General features: G+C 43.0%; 2 protein-coding genes across 3 annotated transcripts; both read left to right on the top strand.

The window, feature by feature from the left end:
• The first annotated feature begins 40 nt into the window (after positions 1–40).
• Positions 41–13,265, top strand: ddhd1b (DDHD domain containing 1b). 2 transcript variants are annotated; one of them, XR_007194449.1, is made up of 14 exons: positions 41–1,147; positions 1,414–1,590; positions 2,309–2,437; positions 2,853–3,000; positions 3,146–3,255; positions 3,838–3,944; positions 4,315–4,571; positions 5,223–5,298; positions 5,557–5,706; positions 5,798–5,862; positions 7,322–7,500; positions 10,117–10,383; positions 10,542–10,659; positions 10,754–10,844. XR_007194449.1 is itself a non-coding variant. In XM_048251240.1 (13 exons), the coding sequence occupies exons 1-13, from the start codon at positions 376–378 to the stop codon at positions 10,936–10,938; spliced, it is 2,622 nt and encodes an 873-aa protein (XP_048107197.1). In that variant the 5' UTR covers positions 41–375; the 3' UTR covers positions 10,939–13,265. The 2 variants fall into 2 exon arrangements, 1 of the variants encoding a protein (XP_048107197.1); XM_048251240.1 differs by lacking the exon at positions 10,542–10,659 and having other exon boundaries at positions 10,754–13,265.
• A 744-nt stretch (positions 13,266–14,009) lies between these two features.
• Positions 14,010–21,916, top strand: stxbp6l (syntaxin binding protein 6 (amisyn), like). Its single transcript, XM_048251273.1, has 7 exons — positions 14,010–14,227; positions 14,738–14,892; positions 15,223–15,353; positions 16,661–16,907; positions 17,048–17,158; positions 18,623–18,798; positions 19,819–21,916. Exons 2-7 carry the CDS (start codon positions 14,745–14,747, stop codon positions 19,840–19,842), a joined length of 837 nt encoding a protein of 278 aa, XP_048107230.1. The 5' UTR covers positions 14,010–14,227; positions 14,738–14,744; the 3' UTR covers positions 19,843–21,916.
• Positions 21,917–23,946: the final 2,030 nt, after the last annotated feature.

Below are 23,946 nucleotides of genomic sequence, written 5' to 3'. Positions count from 1 at the left end.
CTTCCGCCTTTCACGTACGGTGGCCGAGAGGTACATGCGCTCGCGCTGGCACGCATTGGGGAGGAGCAACCACTGCACTGCTGTCTCCCAAGCAAGATTCGCAAGCACTAGGCTATAGAAGCGGAATATAATTTAGGCTATAGGTGAACAGGTATAGGCTTCCTTCGAATAAGTTTACTGACGGAAAGAATGCGACAGATCTGAGATAGGAAAAGAGCAATTGAGGTCCGATGTAGGCCTTCAGTTCATGAACTGAATACAATTTTCGGACAGATGGTGGTGACTGACTGCGGTAGGCAAGGTGGAGGGAGAGGTTAGTAACGATAAACCGTTACTTTTATTGGGCAAATAAGACTCAAAAACCAATCATTTGTAATGATGAGCAGTTTAAAGGACAAACAGTCCTTTAACACTCCACCTGAAAGCGCGGACAACAGCGTGAGTGGTAGTGAATGGGATGTGGCAAGTGATGTGTTTGTGTCTTGCTATGAACAGCCGATGGGCGATGCTATACATGGTGGAATGGATTCGGTGCAGCCGGGTATGGATAGACATTTGCCGCTGCTAAGAGATCGACGTGGGCTATCCCAGGACGGCTTGATTTTAGGCCTGGAGGAAGTCTATACAGACTATCATGCACGACTTAGTTCTGATCCAGGAACGGCTTATTTGGAAATCACAGGCGACCCAAATTACAGCGAAAGTGATGGCAACATCACCACGAAAAAGCGAAATCGCTCTAACAGTTCCAGACACCGCGGGGAGGTTGTCACGGAGCTTGGACCAGAGGAACTGCGGTGGTTTTACAAGGAAGACAAAAGGACCTGGAAACCTTTCGTCGGACACGACTCTCTCAAAATCGAGGTTGCTTATCGAAAATTCTGCGAACTTAATCCGGACAAGGTCAGACGCCGGGGACCGTCTGAATCGGAGGATATAAGTGGGTCGACTGGGGGGTCTGAGCCAGCGGGGGGTGAGACTGAGCCTGAGCCTGTGGACAGACTGCCCGTCAGTGACAGAGGGGACAGCGCGTGTTCAACGGTAGATGTGGACAGCATAGACGTTGACGTGGACGCCGTATGCGTCAGAGGAGGTCTTTATGAAGTTGACATTAAAGAGAAGGAATGTTACCCGGTCTACTGGAATCGTAAGTATGGCTCTCAGTTAGGCCCTTGATCTGCATTCGTACTTTTGCGATGACCCTGCGCTCAGCTGTTGCTGACACATGGGCGCCTCGTGTAAAGCTCGAATTGCAACACTAACTATGCAGTGCATCAGCCAAATTGTGTTCTGCAGTGATAAGGTTAAACAACACCATACCCTGAATGCTCATTTAAGTTCACATCAATACAGTTGTAATTATACAGGTGTACTTGTAGCAGCCATACGTTTGTTTTGCCATGTTGTTCACAGAGCAAGACCGCATACCGGTGATGCGGGGGCAGTGGTTCACCGATGGCACCTGGCTACCCCTGGAGGAGGAGGACAGCGACCTCATCGAACTGGAGCACCTTGCACGTTTCAGGGGCCAGCAGATGAGGGACACTTTTGAGACGGAAGTGGTGTCTACAACCGTGGACATCAAGGAGTGTAAGTTAAGTCCACAGTCAGTCTGTGGTGTTGTGGGTGTGTGCGTGTGTGTGTGTGTGGGGGGTGGTGCAGGGTAGGGGCATGGTGGGGTATATGGGTGAAAGGCCGGGGCGAAGGGTCAGGGGGCTCGCATTGTGATGCAGAGCCGGGGGTCAGCAACACAATGAGGGTCAGGGCGTGCCGTGTTAAGAGCTGAGTTCAGCTGAACGCTGAACATGGGCCCTCGACATGCCAGCCAGAGCGAGCACTGAGCACACGCAAACTCACTCATGCAGTCTCAGTGTGACAGGGAGATTCACAATCTCAGCTACAGACATGCATGGTTATAATGTGTGTGTGTGTGTGTGTGTGTGTGTGTGTGTGTGTGTGTGTGTGTGTGTGTGTGCACCAACATGAGCATATATACATCTGAATAATTTATTTTAAGTTCACATTGAACATAAATAGCAGTACAGGGTATAAACACTTAACAGATGGAGCAGCTGCAGTGGCAGAACATGGGCGGGCACACACACACACACACACACACACACACACACACACATGCTTCCACTCACTCTCTTTCCTACACACGTAGAAGCCTGACAAGTTTGGTCTTACTTTCCCTGACTGTGTAATCACGACCACGCATCTTTCTCTCACAAGGGAGACTCAATCAATGAAACTCATTAAAACTCCTTGTCCTGGGCCGTCTCAAATTTCTCTCTCTCTCTATCAGCGATTCACAGCCTGAAGCTGAGCCGAAGCCACGTGGACTGGCACAGCATAGATGAGGTGTACCTTTACAGCGATGCCACCACCTCCAAGATTGCGCGGACTGTCACTCAGAAGCTGGGATTCTCCAAAGGTCTGTGCACAATCAGCTCCAGTCACTGGCAGATTTTATTGCCCCCCCAAGCCCTCCTTCTCCTCCCCATCAAAGCAAGAGAGGCCTGTCTGATGCTGTGTAAATCACATCTTTGCTTGTAACCCAGTGATGGATCACTTCTAGTATCACTGGGGTCAGATATGATTTAGTGCTGCACATTCGCATAACATGTATTTACATCAAGTAAAGCAAAGGACAGGCTAGGCGTTGATGCATAAATAACCTGCAATCCATATTTCAGTTCAGGCTAAGGTCATTCTAGAATCAGATAATGCGTTTTTTATCTGCTGTCTTCAAATGCTATGATGGCAAGTTGTGGTACTGTATGAGTGAAAGGCAGAGTGCCATTGAGTCTTTTATGTCCACTTGGCTGAGCTTTTATATTATCTATCAGCCTCGAGCAGCGGAACTCGACTTCACCGTGGATACGTGGAGGAGGCGGCCCCTGAAGACACGCCACCGGAGACGACGCACATCGTGTTTGTGGTTCATGGGATTGGCCAGAAGATGGATCAGGGTCGCATCATCAGGAACACCAGCATGTGAGTTGTTATACTGCAACTGGGACCTGTGAAGAGATAAACACAAGGCTGTTGATGATCACTGATATGTTTGTGTTTGGTGTTTTGAGTTTTGTGTGTGTGTGTGTGTGTGTGTATACTGGTATCCATGTTTGTTAACATTTAGGATGCGAGATGCAGCTCGCAAGATGGAGGAGAAGCATTTCTCTGACCGCACAAATGAGCATGTTGAGTTCTTACCTGTTGAGTGGCGGTCCAAACTGTCCCTGGATGGAGGTATTGAACAGCACCTACATAAACTACATTTATGAGTCCAGGGGTCAATGTACATTTGGTGACTAAGCCAATGAATTAGATTTGTTTTGAGCTGAATGGCAGTAATGTGGATGAGCGACAGAGGGTGTATTTGTCCCAGCACAAGAAAGTAATAATAATCTTTAATTTTTACAGCACTTTTTCAAAAACAAGTTACAAAGTGCTGTTGTAGACTTTTCTGATGGTAGTTTTATCTGCTTATGTTCTTATAACTATGCATCTTTCATAGCTTTCTACTTTATATGCTTGAGAATATGTGAAAGATAAAACACATTGGAGACCTACAGTAATCACTTTTTGTAAGACAACTGGTTTCTAAAATTATTAACTAGATAATAAATTATATATACAGTAATTAGGGTTTTTTATATGTAGGGGTGGGTTTGTTTACAGAGTGATAACCATCGTTGAGCCTGAAGATAGGCAGGGTCATCATGCTAAAACATAAACTAGTGAAACTAGGAAGACAATAAAAAAAACACCTTGTTTGGTACTAATTTGTGACAAGACCCCTTCCTTTTGGCCCTTTTTGCTGCGCTTCAGACACTGTGGACTCCATCACCCCAGACAAAGTGAGAGGACTGAGAGATATGCTGAACAGCAGTGCCATGGACATCATGTACTACACCAGCCCCTTATACAGGGATGAGGTGAGACACACACGTGCACACGCACACATACTGTACACACACACACCACAGGCCAACTGCCAACTATTTTGAGAATCGGTTAATGTCTTCTTAAAACCGTAATATTCTCTGCTTTATTTATTCCTCAATAACAGTGAAGTAAATATGTTTGCCGTGTGGATAAAACAAGGCATTTGAGGACAAAATCTTTGGGCACACACACACACACCCCACATGTTGATACACATACATACCACAGGTTGGCGCACACACATAAACACATCATATCACACAATGCATAGTGCACAAACATCATCTCTCATACATGCAAGGTATAAATATATAATATGAAAAAGAAGGAGCGCCATTTTACTGGTTGTTTTGTCCTTAGATCACTCGCGGTCTAACCAAGGAGCTGAACAGACTCTACACACTCTTCTGCAAGCGAAACCCCCAGTTTGAAGAGAGCGGGAAGGTGTCCATTGTGTCCCACTCCCTGGGCTGTGTCATCACCTTTGACATCATGACGGGCTGGGACCCGGTGCGCTTCCACTACATGGCCGCACAGGACACCGAGGACCTGGAGACGGGCAGGCCGGGCTTCGAGGAGCGTCGGCTGCTCGAGCAACTGCGTCTCACCCGGCTCAGGTACAGTAGCCTCTGAGGACACTTTTGTTTATCCGCCATTTTGCATTGTCTGAGACATCAGGCTGAGAGGAACAAACCCACAGTACCTTTGTTCCCAAATCAAAGGTCTACTTTGAGAGTAGCCAGTTCTGGGTCTGATACAGACCCTGCTCTGTTCTAGGGAGCCTTTTCTTCCTATCTGTGGGAGGCACATTCTGTGTTGTCTAAGGAATTCCGTATTGTGAGGGTGAGAGAAGAGAGTTTATCTTTGGTTCCAAGCCAAAGGTCAGTGTTATGCCAAGATAGTGTTTGACTGGGTACTGTCAGCTATCAGTTGCTGTCTGGAGTTTACCGGAAAAGTGTGTAATGATGTCAATTCAGTCAACCATTGGTATTTGTAATTTTCGTGTTATGGTTCCTATCTAGCGTTTCTAACCATATTGCTGTCCTAATCTGAGATTATGTGGTTAGATCATATCTATAGTATACAATCCATATGTCACCTTTAAAAAGTCCTGCCAGATGTAGCTCTCATGCTAAAAAAAGCTTGTATGTTATGATGGGCATAGAATTAACTGTAAGCTTATCAATATTATACTTTAAAATAAGCCTCCCTCCCCCTGATTATAGTTTTATTTAAAAATTACTAATAATTTCCATGACTGTTTGTAGATTGAGGGATCTGGAGGACCAGATTCTAGGTCTGCAGACTCCGTCTTCAGAGGCTATTCCAGCCCTAAAATTTAAGGTAGGCTAATTTCTTGAGATGAGTTCTCGCTGCAGAAGATGGCTTCCAAGACAACGATGGCGTAGGGAATTGTGAATGGAGATAGACTGTGTTGCACACAATTTAGGAGTACACATTTTTTGAAAGTGTGGGAATGCCAACTCATATTTTTATACATATTCATGTATGAAATAATCAAAATAGTGAAATAAATCATAATGTAATTATTTAATGTACTGTATATTAATGTGTTTTATGGGTTTTTAATGTGGGTTTCAGGTAGAAAATTTCTTCTGCATGGGTTCACCTTTGGCAGTGTTTCTGGCCTTACGAGGCATTAGACCAGGAGCTAATGGAACCCAGGACCACATACTACCTAAGTCTATCTGCCAGCGCCTTTTCAATATCTTTCACCCAACTGACCCAGTGGTGAGTGAAAGAGAAGCAAGAAAAGAAAACATAATGAAACTATTTATATTTTGTGCACATCAAAAAGTAATTGCTTTTTGTTTGTTTCCAGGCATACAGGTTGGAGCCCCTCATCTTGAAGCACTACAGTAATATCTCCCCTGTCCAAATACACTGGTGAGTTAGTAAAGTTGTTGTCATGTCAGAAAAGGCATCATTTGCATGTGGCTTATGTATGTGCATAAGTCTCTGTGTCGATACATCTATCCATATACAGCGGGGGAAATAAGTATTGAATGCGTCAACATTTTTTTCAGTAAGTATACTTCCAGTGAGGCTATTCTCATGAAATGTTCACCAAGTGTTAGCATTAAATCAGGTAATCCACACATTAAAAAATCCAAACATTAAAGTCTGTAATAGAGTGGATGGCAGTGGAAATAACTGGATTTCCACTGGATACAAACATATTTCAAAACTTCAGAATCTTCCAGTAAGCAGCATTGGGGCCATTATATGCAAGTAGAAGGAACATCACTCCATCATCAACCTGCCATGCACAGGCAGTCAGAAGGATAGTCAGTAGAGTCACCCAAAAGAGCCAAGAACTACTCTGGGAAAACTCCAGAAAGTTTTGGAGGCAGCAGGTACAATTGTTATAGAGAAAATCATAGGCAATGCACTCAACCGCCATGGCCTCTATGCACACCAGAATGTAGTCTGGTCAGGTGTAAGCAAAATTTTACTTTTTGGCTGTCATACTACACACCATGTTTGTAGGAGAAATGTCACGCGTTCAGTACTTTTTTCCTGTGCCATTCTACTTTATTACACATAACTTTATTTATGGACTTTAATGTTTGCATTTCTTTATATGTGTGGATTTCCTGAGTTAATACTTACTGAAAAAAATGTTGATGCGTTCAATACTTATTTCCCTTGCTTGTATATTTTTATTCAATTGCATCATGGCTGTTCAAGGTTAAAGTTAAAACATTACTATGCAGATATATTCTAGTTCATCTCAGTTGGAGTGAAATAGAGTCCTTGATCATTGCTTGGCAAAGCTCGGACTTAAGACAAGTCTCTGAAAGATTTTCTCGCCCTCATGCAGTAAAATCACTTGTAAGTTCAGAGGTACTGTTCCTGTGCAAAATCCTGGAACAGACTCAAGAAGGAGCAGATGTGCTTTGCAGCAGAAAACTGAAAAAGAGCCCTTTAGGGAGTTTATGCTCTAGTTGGGAGATATACCCTTTATTTCTTCAGTTTCCCCAGCTTTTCCCCCTCTCCTTAACCAGTGGAGTAGATTCTGCATCCCATAATTAACATTGCACACTTTTCAAATACTCCCTCTTGGGTTTCTTGCCCTCCATCCTCCCATGTTGGGTCAGACTATGTTCTGATTATGTACAGGTGCACTTACTTTACTACACGATGAAGCATTGCAGTGAATGCCTAATTCAGTCAGTGCAGTGGTACTGTTGATTCTCTGCATCATCCCCTGCGGGGGGTCTTTTGTAACAAATAGCAGCAAAAATTTCACTGATCATTTCTGTATTCCGTATTACATTTTGGTCTAAGCGCCAAGAATGTATTTTATATGTGTATATGTTATTTCTGCCTGCTCTTCTGTTAGGTATAACACGACCAGCCCCACGCCGTATGATCAGATCCGTCCGACGCTGCTGAACCCTCTGAAGGAGAGCGCCTCGGTGTCTGACACAGAGAGCATCCCCAGCCCCTGCACCTCCCCTCCACAGCCCCGCAGGCACTACGGAGAATCCATCACTAACCTGGGCAAGGCCAGCATCATGGGTAAGAGATAGATAGACAGATAGAGAGAGAGAGAGAGAGGGGTACAGCGGGGAAAATAAGTATTGAACACGTCAACATTTTTTTCAGTAAGTATACTTCCAGTGAGGCTATTCGCATGAAATTTTCACCAGACATTAGTATTAACTTATAGCCTAGAAATCTAGACGCACCCTAGCGGCGGCAAATGAATTTGCTCAGCCTGTACGTATAGTACCAAACCATAGGGATTTCTATTGGCTGACGCCGTGGACGTCATCCAATCACAGTGCTCTATTTTGTTAGAGAGTCTTAAGGCGGGCTTAACAGGATAACGACAGTCCTGCGACAGTGAACAACAAGGAAGGTGGCTATGGCGAACTAAGAGCGGTTGTTTAAATCGGGTAAGCGCCAACTTTGGAGGAGTTGGACTTGTGCTTTTCTTTGAAAGTTGAGCAACACAATGCACTTAAGTCATTCCTTTTCAAGAAGGATGTATTTGCCGCTTTGCCGACCGGATCGGATAATGGATATGGTCAGAAGGGCTGGCCTATTGCATGCCTAGGCAGTTTGAAAGACAATTCTCTGCCCGCCCCTTGGATTAAGCGAGGTGAATGGTTCGATTCCAGACTATACATTTCAATGATATAGGATGGCCCGCCAGGCTAATTAACTTAGGTAATCCACACATATTAAAAAATCCAAACATTAATATCCATAAGTAGAGTTATGAGTAAAAAAGTGGAATGGCAAAGGAAAAAAGTATTGATCATGCTAAGAAAAAGCAGTACACAAAGGCAAGGAATGGCAAGGAACAAGCTGGAATCTATAAGTAGTTAGAGAGTAATTATCCCTTCTATCTGTGCAAATTAATATAAGCTGGCTTAGTACATACTGATGGGCTATAAAAAGGTTTTTCGTTACCAAGGTGTCACACAAGAAACATTTCATGATTGGTTAAAGCAAAGAGCTCTCGCAAGACCTTTGCAACCTTATTGTTGCAAAACATATCAATGGAACTAATTACAGATGCATTTCAAAACTTCAGAATCATTCAATAAGCAGTATTGGAGCCATTATCTGCAAGTGGAAGGAACATCACTGCATCATTAACCGGCCATGCACAGGATCTCCTTGCAAGATTTCAAACCAGGAAGTCAGAAGGATTGTCAGAAGAGTAGGCCAAGAGCTAAGGACCACTTGGAGAAAGCTCCAGAAAGACTTGGATGCAGCAGGTACAATTATTACAGAGAAAATCATAGGTAATGCACTCCACCGCCATGGCCTCTATGCACACTCACCCCGCATGACTCTATTACTGGAGAAAAACATGTCGAAAATGTAACTTTTTGGATGTCATACTACACACCATATTTGGAGGAGAAATGGCACTGTGCATCACCCTAAAAATACCATACCAACAGTGAGGTTTGGAGGTGGTGGTATCATGGTGTGGGGCTGTTTTTCATCTCATGGTACTGGCGGACTTCTTACAGTTGAAGGAATGATGAATGGAGCCCTTTTGTTCCTGGAGAACCTTGCCATTCACCAGGATGATGAGGATGAGACATGGCTAGACCTTCCAGCAAGACAATGATCCAAAGCATTCAGCAAGGAAACTCAGAGAAAGGAAATCAAGGCCCTGACTTCAATCCAATTAAATAGTTTAGGAAGTTAACTAAAGATCAGGATTGACAAGAGGGACCCCTAGAATCTTCAATATTAAAAGACTATCTGTTTAAAAAAATGGGCCAAAATCACACCGGAATACTGCGACTGATTAGTTTCGTCATACAGGAAAGGCCTTGAAGCTGTCATTTCAAATAAAGGCTCTTCCCCAAGGTATTTAAGAAATTTCAGCAAGCGTGTTCAATCCTGTGTCATTCCACTTTATTACACATAACTCAATTTATGGACTTTAATGTTTGGATTTTTTTCTATGGGTGGATTATCTGAGTTAATACTAATGTCTGATGAAAATTTCATGCAAATAGCCTCATTGGATTCATCCTTACTGAAAAAAATGTTGACGTGTTCAATACTTATTTTCCCCGCTGTATATAGAAGAATGATAAAGAAAAGTAGAAATGCGATTCCAAGGAATTACCAGTGCATGCAAAGGCAAATAAATAAACAGGTGAATTGTCAATCAAAGGAGTGAGAGAAAGTGGGGTTGAGAAAAGTGAGATCCAGTTTAGACTGGAGAGGTACACGGAAAAGGGAACCTAAGGGCCCTCCGCTCCACTTTCCACATTTGGTTACATAGGCCCCATTATTATCAACGCAACCCTGCATTCCAGTGTCCAACTCTGCGGCCACCTGCGCTGATCGTGGGGTTGTGTTGAGAGCGGTGTTGTCGAAGTGCATTTGTGCACTAGACGCCGGAGTGCATTTGTGTATGTGTGTTTTGGAAGGTATTTGTGCATGCGTGTATGTATGTGTTTGAAGGCTTTGGAGTTTGTGTGTGTGAGTGAGTGTGAGTGTGTGTGTGTGTGTGTGTGTAATATTTTCTGTAAATACTTTTAATGTGAGTTAAAAGCACTTCAAAGTGTGTGCTAGTGTGCATCTTTCTGTCTTTGTGACTACATGTGCGTGTGTGCATGTGAGTGTGGAAATGAGGCTGTTCTTTTGGCTCATCAGGGGCGGCCAGCATCGGGAAAGGACTGGGCGAGATTCTCTTCTCTCGGTTCTCACGCTCGAGTGGCCAAGTGGGCGGTGTGGAGGAAGAACCCTCGGACTCCGAGGGCGGCACATCTGAGCCAGACAACGTGGCGTCAGGAGAGGAAGGAGTGACAAACGAAGAAGAAGAAGAAGAAGAAAAGATAGAGGAGAAAAAAGAGGCAGCCGACGTGAAAGAGGAGCCCGCCATGTCCCAGTCCACCTCTGCAATCATGGACTACACTTCATGTAAGAAATGACTCCTGGTCCTCTTTTGTGCATAGTAGTTGAAGTATAAGGGCTGTTTCTTGGTCTATGCAAACTACATACACACAAATGCATCAAGCTACTCATGGAGGGTTACTACACTTGCGTGGCAAAACGTGTTGTCCAAATTTTTTACACAGAAAGGAGTGCAATGTAGCTTGCGTAAACTATGAGAGGGGTCTTCCATGTGTGCCTGAGCCTTGGGTTTACAACTGCGTCCACATACAGCAGCTTGTATAGACTATGAAATGGCCCTAAGTATGTTTGTTCCCTCCATTTAATTCAATTCAGTGTTATTTCTAAAGTGATGCATATTATAAAGTGTGACATTTGTGCTGCCTCTTTATTGTAGTGGAAATGGAGAATCGCATTGACTTTGAGTTACGGGAGGGTCTGGTGGAGAGCCGGTACTGGTCTGCTGTGACGTCCCACACAGCCTACTGGTGCTCCCTGGACGTGGCTCTCTTCCTTCTGACTTTCATGTACAGGCTGAACGAGATGGAGGAGCCTGCCGACGACGCCAATGCCGAATCTTAACCCCTCTGTACAAACTCCTCCTCCTCCTCCTCCTTAACCACTTCCACTTTCCCACTCTCCCCCTTTTACCCACTCCTGCTAAACCCGGGATTCCCTGTGCACTTCTGACACACTGGCCACTCTGGGCCAGACAGACCCTGCTCACTGTGCATCCAAGAGCCTTTCCTCCTCATTCTGTGGAGTTCACCTTCAAAAAAAATCACACACACGTGTGCACATACACACAAACAGACACATAAAAAATCACAGAGCATCACCCCTCATCGTGCCATAAATCCCTAGTGGTTCGTACGAAGACTGTTACCAACCTAATCCCGAGCCCATTGCCATCGTCGAGCAGTCATGTTATGACTATGACTGACAAAGAGACTTGTTTCATTTCAGTGGTTACCACCATGCATCTGTACATCCTGTGGGATCTCTTGACATTGCCGTTTCTCTCGTTGAACACTGAATAGTATGTTCTTGTCCATCTCCAAAGTCCAAAGTTAAACTTGTGCTCCCTAAGGTGCCTCTGTTACCACTCAAGAGAAACGTCAGAATCTATCACACGCCAACCCGTTTTGAGAGGAAGACGTGAACACCATACCTCCTGTTGGCTTAATCAGTGAAGAACAATAAGCATAGTCTAAGGCCAAGGCCATGCTGAAATTGGGGAGTGCGCAGTGGGCAAAAACATAGTCGTAGAAGATGGGATTATTTTGTATGTCTGCAGTGAATATGTGCCACTGTCACGCCTGGTGTAGCTAGTTCCATGGATTATAGTGGAATGTGATTGTTGCAGCATTCCCCACATGAGCGTTCAGCTTCAGTTGTGTGACCGGCTATATGACATGTTCCATCGACAGTCTTCACGTGAGGTGCACCGAAAAAGAAATCAAAAGATTTTTCTAATACCTGTTTGACTATTTAACAAGCTCTCTGTTGCATTTGGTAGGCACTGAACCTGAGGTAGATGAGCTTTGTTAAATGACCAGTGCTACATTTTTTTTAACTGTAACATGTAGGCCTGCCTCAAGTGTCCTCACTTTAGAGGAGTGTGTTTAGGTATTTACATGCTTTGGTTATGCATCTCATTTGTTGCATTGTGTGTCGGTGTACAGTGGTCTTAGCATAAAAAACAAGAGGAAATAGATATCAAGCACACCCTACTTGTGGCTTGATTTAGAAATAGGACAAACCCAAACCATGTGTTCTTATGTGCTGACCCTAAACACTCCTTTGTGGATCAGGTGTGTGGACATTTGGACTGGTACCACCTGGACACTTCCCAAAATACCATTTCCCCCCAAACATTCTTGCACTACAAAAAATAGTGTCAATTTTTGTCACTGGTCACTGGTCCTTGGCCTGTCATCTCTATTTCTGTTTACAACACTAGTGACGTTGAGTTGAGGATGGTGGTGAGAAGAAAGTCACTGTCATGATTGTTTACCATTTGGAATGTGGATTCCAACAGTTTGCCAAATTGGCTTATTTTATGAGTTTGGTTATGGCAAAATGGCTGATTCATACATATCCACCTGAAGACCTTAAAACATATAGATGTGTTGGTCTTCTGGTTTGGGACTGACCCAGTGCTTATTAAAAAATAATATTATGTGGATTTTGCATTTTTGCATTGGGCATGATGCAATTTGAATGCATAGTGAATCCAAGGCAAGCTGCAAAATCATGTTGGATGAAATGTGCTTTGAGCACTAGACATGGCAGTTTGTGCCAGGGAAACATCCATGCAAGGTTTTTTTCACATTTTTTCACCATTAGAAAGAGTGTAACTCTTATCCCAATGTGTCATTAATAACAGCTGAATGGAAATTATATATTTAAGAGGAAGAAAAATAAGAAAAGAAAATGATTATGTTTAACTGAAAATCACCTCAATCACCCATCACCTTTACAAATGCATCCATGCCTGATAGAAAACCTTCAGTTTAATGCAATGATGTTTCTAGAATGCAGCATCATTTATTTAGTTTATTTTTAGTTTGACACCATCCTTATGCCTTCAAAAGAATCAGTAAAGTAAAAAGCACTTACCTTGTCCTTACCTCACCTTGATAATAACTTACCTTTGAATGTGCCAACTACATAAAAAGAGCCTCCATTTTAAGATGCTTGACAATGGAGCACACAAGGCTGAGAGGAGCAGGGCGGCAGGCTCCCCTCAGCACTGCCTTGCTGCCTGCATAGCAAACAAGGAAACTTTGTCCTTTATGTTGACATTTCCCCATCATATCAAAACGTGTCATGTTTACCGTTTTTATGTATTCCACCTGTTATGTTCCCTCACCAAATAAATGCTGTGGTATAACAGTCCACTTTTACGACCTGGTGTAGCCTACATCTTTTATACTGATATGGATCTCCACAACAGTTATTAAGTAGGACTATGGCCTTTGACAGCCAGTCTAGTGAACGCACACTCATTCAAGCAGTGGTAAAATCTCAGGATATTTACAAGTGCCCAAAATATATATATTTATTTATTTATTTATTTATTTTATTGATGCTTAACAACACACAGTACAGTAATTGCAACAAAGAAACTGCAGTACAAAACACACGTATAGACAATGGTCACAGAAAACAAATAATACAATAGACAAACAAACAAACAAATGTAAATGAAGCATAAACAGGGAATCGTTCTTTATCTTTAAAGAATGTATAAAGAATGAGACAAAGAAGTCTGTCATTTTTTGGGTTATTACAAACCAAGCGAAGGGATGCAACAAGTGAGTCTACCTCTAAAGTAAAAGCAGAGAAGGATGGCTAATTTTTGCCATTTCTGTTTCTGAATAAAAAATGTGGCTTGTAGAAAACAAAATGCCCAAATATAATTATGTTAAAGATAGGCGGATATTATGACGCTAGGTGCTAGATATGATGCAAATCCACAGATATTACGATGCTAGATTAATTACACAAAGTAATCGCCGTTTATATGTCAATTTTGGAAATTGTCGCCAATTGTCAGGACTTTTCTGGCTACCAATAGGCTACTTCGGGTTAAGTCAGAGCGACCCACGTGACCACAAGCCAGATTAAGACGGGGACTGGGGTTTCTTATAACTAACAAACTCTTTAGTGGAAGCGGGTGTGTTTCGGTGTTTTTGATAATAATTAGCCATCTAACCTTCCGGCTTTAATTTCGAAAATGGCTTGATCTCCCACAAACGAACCTAATAAACTTACCTGATTTTACAGAGGTCACACGGGTAGACTGATTAACTAATAGCAATCAATAACATCAACTTTTGTGTGGCGAGGATTCAACACCAAACAGGTAATTTCAACTCACTTTTTTGTCAGTTAAAAAAATGCTTTTTTAAAAACGTAAAATTGTGTTGACTTCTTTAGAGGTGACAGTGTCAATTCTCGTCAAGAATGTTATCTGGACAAAACAGGACAGAAATGTAAACTCTTGTTGGTTGTGGATTGCTGAAGGTGTTGACTACATTTTAATTTATTTTTGAGTCTCATTGTTGCAGTTACCCTACTTACCGACTTATTGGAGGGAAGATTTCAACATGCCTAAAATATCAGTAACATTTCATTGGCTAATTTCAGTTCAACATGTATCATGAAATTAACTAATGGTAGGTATTAGGCCTATTATGGGAATTTTGAGTACAGAGAACATGTTTGTGTGGAGTCTGTTGACAAACCTGCCAAAAGATTTAGCTGAAAAATATTTAAAAAGTAGCCTAAAGCACATTAATGTGGTGGGTAGAGTTTGGAAATATTTCCCCATAGTCACCTGCTCTCCGTTTCTGAAACCATACATTCATTACAGTTCAAGGATGAGTATGCAGTCCACCATCAACAGAGACATCTTTGTCCCCCTTGATCAGAAGTTGTTGGTTGCCATTGAGGTCAAAAGGAGGAATAGAAGAAAACTTCCATTTCTATCTGCAGGCCGGAAATATGCCACATTTATCTGCTTGTCAGGTAATATCCAGTCTGTCTCTGTCAAATGCAGGGCTCGAATGTGCCTGAATTTAGATGTGAGGGTTATGTAAGATTTGAAAAAAGATGATATAGTGGTGCCGGAAAAATTTCTGATAAGGTAGGGCTCAGAAATTGGTTTATTGAAATTGGTTTATTGTACAACACTGACAGAACTTTTTTTTCTAAAATATGTGCTGTAGCCTAGTGAAAGGCAATTGATATTCATATATGATTTTGATATTCAAGAGCACTCCTTCCTTACCAGCATGCATCACTAACTATTGGAAGACTAATGACCTTCTCTATGGTCTTTTTATTCCACTCACACAGCAACCAACAAGCTCCCTGCTCAGCTCTTCATCACAAAGGTGAAGCAGTTTGAGGGCTCTCCCCGCCTCTCCAAGACGTCCCATTGGACGATAGAGCAGCTCCGTCAGGTGGATGGCATTAATCCCAACAAAGTGAGCCACCCACCCTCTCTGATGTTACTACAGTTATGTCTGAACTGGAAAAGACGGAATATGTTTATGTAATCTCACTGTTTTTAGCAAAAAAATATATACTTTGGGCTCCCAGGAGGCACATATGAAAAATATGACCTTTAATACAATTTGATAGTTTAAGCATGTGTTAAATGTGATAAAAGCATGTGTTGAAAATGGATGAACAATACCCTAAAGCAGTGGTTATCAAATGGGGGTACGCGTACCCCTGGGGGTACATGAAGGCACTTCAGGGGCTACGTCAGATTTTAAAATATACATATATTTAAAATGTAGAATCCATGCAAAAATACTTTTAAAACAATTATTTAATACATATTTCAGGAAAATATAAGTTCATAAAATTAATTTTATATTTCAGTAGGCTATTCAATTTCATTATCCTAAAAACCCAGAGTCCCCCCCATACCAGGATGGTTCGACTCAACCTGTCTCATGCCACCTGCCATCACCAGTCAATCACTGTCAAAACTGAAATGATGGAGTCGTGGTTGAAGCGTTAGGTAATTCTTGTGAAAACACGGAGGGACAAGTGGCAAAGAAGGCCAAACCAGAGCCGGCAAAATTCCGGCTGTATCTTGAAGAATATGTTTTATTTGGATTTACGTCAACAAGTTGTAACCCACCCAAGGCACTGTGTTTTTTTCTTAGCGAACAGTAGCATGAAGCCTGCACATCTGCAGCGTTATCTTAAATTAGACACTGATGGCACAGTGCTCTGTTTTATGTCTTTTTTTCTCAACTAAAAATGCTTTGCGCTGGTTAGGGGGTACTTGGCTGAAAAAAGTTTTCAAAGAGGGTACATCACTGAAAAAAGGGTTGAGAACCACTGCCCTAAAGAGACAATGGCAATGCATTACATTACATTACATTACATTACATTTGGCTGACGCTTTTTAACCAAAGCGACTAACAACATGGTAAACAGTAAGTTTTAGAACAATTCTCACAATTTTAGGACAGTTTAAAAAAACATTAGAGTACAGTAAGAATAAGTGCGTCGGTGAGTGCTGTTTTTAACAGTTACTTGTCAGTTTAAAACGGCTGGTGAGTGCTAAGATCAGTAAGACTTGTTGTAAGTGTTGCTATGAGAGTAGATGTTCTCTAAAGAGCTGGGTCTTCAGGAGTTTTTTGAAAGTGGAAAAGGATGTCCCTGCCCTTGTAGGAACTGGCAGTTAGAAGTATTAGAAGTGTTCTGTCCAGTATAGTGGAACATTACTAAAGCTTGGCTGCATTTGACCCATCCCGAATACTCCTTTCTCCAGGATTGCCCAGAGTTTGACTTGGCCTTTGAGCGCACCTTTGACCAGTGGGTGGCCGGATCTGAAGCAGAGAAGTGCATGTTTATCCAGATCCTCTACCAGGCCTGTCAAAACTACTGGATGTGCAAGGATGGTCAGACCAACCCAGGTGAGGTCAAGGACCCCCAGAAACCTGGCAAAGTAGAGGCCCGCAAGGGACCCGCCGTTCCTCGGACAAGCTTCATCAACTGCCAGTCCAAACTGATGGAGGGTAAGGGTGTGCTTTTTGGAGACTTTTGTGTAGCTATACAGGCCTCACTCTAAGTGGTCTTTACAGTAATCTTCTCTTTGTGACATGTGAAAATCAAATTTTTTATGTCTTTCTGAAACAAATGTGTTTTTACTTCTAAGATGCCTGCTCAATGAACATGGTTATCTACCGCTGCAAGATCTTCCTGAACCAAATGAAAAGCGCCATGCGCCCCCCTCCACAACGCCGCCCTGCTGGTCAAGGAAAGTCAGGTACAAACTCTCACAGCTTGGGTGCTCTTGGGTATTTTCCAACCATTTTCTAGAGTACTACATCTATTGGGTAGTGTATCATGGATTTCCAGGTAGAAACCATTGTTTACGCCCTGAAAGCCAAGTGATTTGAGGCAAAGGCTGGTCTTTTGGCAGAGTGCAGATCACTTTCGTGGCTGCCATTTGTTATTCTCAGACGCTGATAGATCTCTGTGTGGGCTGGTGGGGCCGATGGCGGTGGAGAATGAGGTCTTTTTTTGGTGCGAGGCGGCGTAATCACAGGGGACTTTGTTCTGGCGTCAGGAAGCAGGCGGGGCATCAGGGGGTATTGGTACAAAGGCTGGCCTTGAGGGGCGCAAGCAGGAGCTGTCCCGCGTGCTGTGGCACCACGCCTCACAAAGGGAGCTGACTGACCAGGGTGCTGTAATGGGGCCAGAGAGGTGCCAGGCTGTAGCAGGGGCGTGGAAGGAGAGAGGAGAATTGGGGATAGAGAGAAGTGTGGAAAGGGAGAGGGAGAGAGGGAAAGGGAGGAAGAGGGATGAAAAGATTTGTAGAGAAAAGAAGGGGGAAGAAGAGAAAAGGATTGGGCAAAACGGTGGCGGATTCTCACAATGCTGCACGTCTCGCTGTGCCTTTGTTGACAATGCCCTTTATTATAGGGCTATATTTATGACACTGCAGACAGGAAGGATCCCATGTAGGGTGTGCTGATTCCCTGCAGTACCCCCTTTTTCATTTGAAATGTTGTGACCTGTTTTCAGCAGTGCAACATTCCTGCAATTAGTTATTCACACATTCAGACGTGTACATCCAAGATGGCTCCCAGTCTTGTGGAGGTGTTATGCTTTAAATGTGTAGCTGGGCTGAGTGTTGAGCCGCAGCTGCTGCTGTTACACCAGGGAGCCTTGACAGCACTGAAATGACACTGTCTGGCTTGCTTCACAGAGTCGCATCATTTTAAGAGGGCAGTTTGTTGAATTGTACCAGATAGATACAAAAAACAACACAATGAAAGAAAATCAATATGGCAAGTCCCTGGTGAGGCTAAATGGTATGATCTTAATGCGTTGTAAAGTAACAATACAGGACTCTTCACTGAACTGGGGAAGTGAGATGCTCTGCTAAAAGAGTTTTACTGTAGAGTGATGTCCCTTGACAGTACAACTGTCTCAGGGATAAATACAACATAGGCAACTATACATGAAAAAGGACAAGGTGAGAGGAGAGAATGGCTCATGAAACAAAGTTGCTATTTATTGAAATTCTAATTGGGAATATTAACATGACTGACTGCAGGGGGCTGAATGAAAATAATTACAATGCATCTTATGAGTTTAATAACAGTGTCTGTTTTCAAATTGAATTGTTTACATATGGACACTTAATATCCAGCGGACGCTTAATAATCATGTGAGTTTTTTTTTTATTGAGTTTTACTGTTCTGATTGTCCCCACCCCTCACAGCTGGGGTCAAATCCAGGACACCGTCCCCAGCCCGCCCGGCTCGGGGCAGCATGAAAAAAGCTGTCCGCAGGGCTAGCCAGGCGCTGGGTGAACGAGGGGATCGCTTGTGGCGCGCCGAGGACAAGACTGCCCACATGAAGGACAGTGCCAAGCGTTTTTCGGACTCGGCACACAAGGTTAGGACACGCACGGTGTAGGAGCTCCTCGTGGCATCCTTTTCTAGTAGCTTATTGATAAGCGAACGTTTTGCTTGCGGCTGTTTTCTCACCAAAAAGCTTCTATTTATAATCACGGGAATGATTTATTTTTTCACTTCTACGCTCTTGCACTGAATTGGTATCTGTCTTTTCTCTTCTGGCACTGAAGCACACACTAACCCCAGGGCTTTGGGGAAAATAAGATAAATTAGTCCCCCAGGGTGTGAGGGGGGGAAAAAAAACAAGATAAGATAAATATATTGGGGAAATAACATGTTCCACATTGAGGTTAATACCTTTGGATAGGCTAGGTATTTGAAATGTAAACAATCATGCTAAACATTTATCCTTGCTATCAAAAGAAGTCATGATTTAGTAATGACTGTAAAAAATATCCTTTTGGGGATGAATAGAGTAATCTATCTGTCTCAATAGCTGTCGTTCATCAAACCTTTGAGATAATGTCTGTTGGCTTAGTGCGGGGCCTATGTGCACTCACTGTCAGAACTGAGCATTCTTTAGTTTTCTCATCACGTCCACTTTGAGAAGGCCATTCACTGCCTGTGATGGGAATATATTGTTCTCCTCCTATTTCATTTAAAAGAGATCCTACGGCTCAACACAGACCGTTACAACTGGATGACATTATGAAGTCAATTGGAATCCTAATGCGTAATTATCTGGTCATTTGTCTGCTTAACTGCCAAGCAAAGCCTCTCAACCAGAAGTAAGATATTGGCCTCTGCTCCGTCAAGCTTTTTGGAGAGGACATTATTTTCCCATATTGTCTACTTGACTGTTCATAGCCTGCATTTCTGTAATTGATGAGGCTCTTCAGCTATAAAATGCTCTCCTTTGATCACCCTTCATATTTCCTTGATCATTTATCATAATAAGTATTTTACAACATCCCGTCTGTACCAAAAACAAAGATTTGGAAAGACTGGAGATTTGATTATTTGTTTAAAATGCACTCTGTCCCCTCTCCTCCCTTTCCAGTTGGCTCTGAAGTATAGCTGCTGACAGTGAGAATATTGTTGAAGGGCACCCCACTACACGTGCAGGCCATCGCATGGGAATATAGTTCCTATTTGTAATATCACTAATGTTGGTTGTGTGAGTGGCTGTACTCTATTTTATTTTATTAATTTATTTATTGAGTGTGGCAGTCAACAGGCCATGCACAAATTGCTCCTTTTTGTGTCACTTGAATCAGTGCATCAGCACACAGTGCTGTCCCCTGTGGACAGCACAGACGATAAAGAGTGGCACCATCACCCCCCAGCTAAGAGCATGGCTTTTCTCAGCTGGCCAGGGCTGGAGGAAGAGCACATGATTCACTGTGTAACCACAGTGTGACCTGGATGACACTAGATGGCGCCAGTGAGCCACAATGCTCTTACTGTCTCTCAAGTGTTTACCCAGTGGGTCTGTTGCTGACTGAAGTCATGAGGACTTTTTAACGATCTTTTAAAAGGGAATTCCAACGATTATTAGACAAGCCAATTAATGTGTATATTTGGCTGTGAAAAAGTGTGTTAAGGTCTAAATGACCCAGAAGTCTTTTGTTCTCTTTGGATTGATGCACACTTGAATGGTCAAAACAAATTGGATTGACCGCATATTTTTCACGGAGAGCACTGTATTGATATAATAACAGAGGTCATGCATGGAATACTTTCCCATTCAAGACATGTTTACGGAATCGTTCTTTGTGCTCTAAATTGATTACCTGAAACGGAGACTGGAACACATTACTTTAGATGTGTGTGGTTATTGGATAGCTGTCGTTGTTCTGCTTGTGGTTTGTGTGACTTTAAGGGTGGAGAGCAGTCTCTTGTGGTATAAGGGTTGAACTGATGTGATTTTTGAAGCTTAGTATAGACTTTGGGTGAATTAATTTCACTTGGACATAAGATAACGCAGTGGTGTCGATAACTGCAGTGAAGCCAGTTTTCCTTCTATCAAGGAATTTCTTCCATTTGAACCAACTAATTTCTGCCCATGTAGGACTGATCATTATGAATATGGAGGCCTGAAACCTTTGCTTATCTGTCTAACAATTGTCATGTGTATGAGAATGTTGGCCTGAGTAATGTATTACTCATTCACATAGCCCCATTGAGCTTGAGCCATCATATAGGGTGTCTAATGCATTTAAAAAAAAAAAAATGTATTTGTATACAGTAAGCCTTTTTAAGGAGCTTATGTGTCGTTGGTGAATCATGCATGCTTATTGTGTTGTAGGATTATAATCACACTGTCATGCTTTGATAAGGCCTTTTATTTTTTTTCAAATGTATTTTAAACATCTGTTGATATGATGTAAATCGTCTGTGATGTGATTACTACATTTGGCTTTTATATGTTGGTCCCATTTCAGAGGAGCGAGTGGTTGCACGTAGGTCGGTTGAGTTTGCGTCTTCGCATGAGTCTGTACGTGACAGAAAGTAAGTTAAACCCAGGTGGTGAAATGTGCGCATATAGGAATTGTGAGATGAAGTCAAAACATGTTTGCGGCTCTTGTCACTTCAGTGTATTTTTACCTACTAGCACTACGTATGTGTTTGTCCCTTGTGCAAATGTCAGTCCACTGTGTTTGTGTGTGTGCTTGTGTGTTCAGTGATTTGTTTGACAGAGAGCACCCAGCTGTGCCTGGTGGCTTATCCTCTTCCATAGGGTTAAAGAGAAGCCTGCGTATGCTCTCTGCTACAAACGATGCACTGAATATCTAAATCTTTTTTTTTTTTTTTTTTTGCTGTACAGTTCTTTTCATGTTTATTTTTCACAGGTTTCTTGTCACTCTGACATCTAAAGCCCACTGTATTATAATGCACTCCAATTATGTTCACCGATGTGTTTTGATTGACAGTGGAAGCGACCAATTACGGCTAATCAGCCAGAGGCTGTTTTCGATGGTTAATTAGACATGCTGGTGAGAGTTGAGCCGTGCACAGTGAACCTTTTGACCTTCCCCGTCCCCGTCTGGACTCATTATAAGTTTGCCTACCATTTTGTGTTTCATGTAGTTTGTTATGCGTGTACTACGAAAGCTGTTAACACTCCTCTTACTGTAAAATAAATTAACTGGGACCCATCCAGTCTTCTGTGTGTTTGTTTTGTTAACTCAGTCTAGATTGGGAGTGAGAGACGTGGGCCATGATCTCATATAGCGGATGACTGTGATGGTCCTCCACACACAGCAGAGGGCTCCCTTGCTGTAGCCTTTTGGCTCCTGCTGTACAGTTTCCCATCAAAGATGCTCACCACAGTCAAAACAAAAAAGCATATCCTATTGCAACATTGATGTTGTTACTATACTATGAGATCTGGCAAATGGATATTTTATAAAGCCATTTGTGGCTTCATATGCTGTCATGACCATGTGTCAAGAAACAAGCTGCTCAGAGATAAATTAGGGCTTGTGGTTTTGGCCGACATACTACTGTGAGCCTCCCATTCTGGTTCACTCGCAGCGTATATGGCTCATGTGTGCTTCAGTCTATTCTTCAAATGTGGGTTCCATGTTCATCAGCATCGCCATGTGTCTAAAGTTGATTGGCAATGTTCAAAGCAGTCGCGTGTGCCTCTCCTCGGAGAGGAGGAAGAGGGAGAAGAATAGCAGGAGGAGGACGAGGAGGGGAAGAAAAAAAAACACACACAGCTCATCATCTCTTCATCCCTGACCTCTTTAATGCATGCAGAGTGTTCTGTCTTGTCAAAGTGCTGTCTCATGTGGATGCTGACAGGCTCTGTGTGTGTGTGTGTGTGTGTGAGAGAGAGAGAGAGAGAGGTGGCGGGTGTGTGGGGGGGTGATCTGGCTCAAGCGCATGACCCAGGTGGTTGATGTATGGTGTGCACCATCAGCATTCACAAAGCATTCTGGGGGATTATGTGCTATTCGTTTTGGGCTTCGGCCGGCTGTGGTTCAGGTGGAGGGTAGGAGTTGGGTGTCTTGTGCAAAATGAAGGTCGAAACCCACTATGGGGTTGGATGTCAGATAGTATGCATGCAGATAGTATGCATGCAGATCTCGTGCATGAAAGAAACACCGATTTGGCCCTCATCTCCTCCTTTTCTGAGCCACACTACACCACAACACACCACGCCCTATCCTCCCTGTGGGGTACTTGAATATCTCCACCACTCCATATTTCAACATGATTTCTTCATCACTGACGCATGATCACTGGTGATGGAGGCGTTTAGTGTGTGTAGTTGGCGAGGGTGGAGGACTGATGGCGGGCAGGGGAAGGGCTCCTGCATGTACTGCTGGATGGTGCAAAGAAGGCTGCTGGGGGTCGTGGCATTGTGGCTGGACAGCGGTAATCTGAGCGCATCAATCCTCCATTGATCCTATCCATCGCTCCTAGCTCTCAGGTCTTAACACCAGACACATCCCTGACACACTCTCTCTCACACACACACACACACACACACACACAAGTGACCTGCTAGAGGTTAATGCAGATGTGCCTGCCACTGACCTTTATGAGATTACCCTGGAGCTGACCTATCAATCCCTGCCGTCTCTGTCAGACACACCTCACATCCTCTATATAACAGCCCATTTGCAACAGTTTCATTTCCTGAGGAGGAATTTCTCAAGCCACCTGATGTTCCAGTGACTGCTGTCTCCCGTGTTTGAAGAGGGGCGTTTTTGCTTTTGTTCCTGCTGAGTTCTCATATTTGGTCCACCATAAAAAGGTGCTGTGATTCAGTGGGTTTGGCTCCTCCTCTGCTCATCTTCTGGAGGAGAGATTTGTTCCAGAAAAGAAATGCAGCTTCAGGAATTGACTGTGAATTTAAACACTCAGTAAAACTCCTGAGTTATACGGTAACATTTCAAATTGAGTGAATCATAATATAAAATATAAAATGTCCACATGCTAGGTGAGCTTTTAGTGCAAATCCACTATTGATTTCTAGTGCTATATTTCACATAGTTCTCATACCCCTTGGAGGATCAATAGTTGATTTATTCTATCCTGGCCAGAAAATCTAATTTACCTCCTAACTGTCAGTTATATCAGATTTTTTAGAGGGAGGTATGTGGCCACAGACATGCAGTCAACTAGAAATCAGGTCAGTGAATCACAGCTGAAAGTACGGCCACAAAACGTCTCT

This window comes from Alosa alosa, chromosome 8 (assembly GCF_017589495.1).
Source record: "Alosa alosa isolate M-15738 ecotype Scorff River chromosome 8, AALO_Geno_1.1, whole genome shotgun sequence".
NCBI classification, from domain to species: Eukaryota; Metazoa; Chordata; class Actinopteri; order Clupeiformes; family Clupeidae; genus Alosa; species Alosa alosa.
The sequence above is the reverse complement of the archived record's forward strand: the minus strand, read 5'-3'. Positions and strand labels throughout refer to the sequence as shown.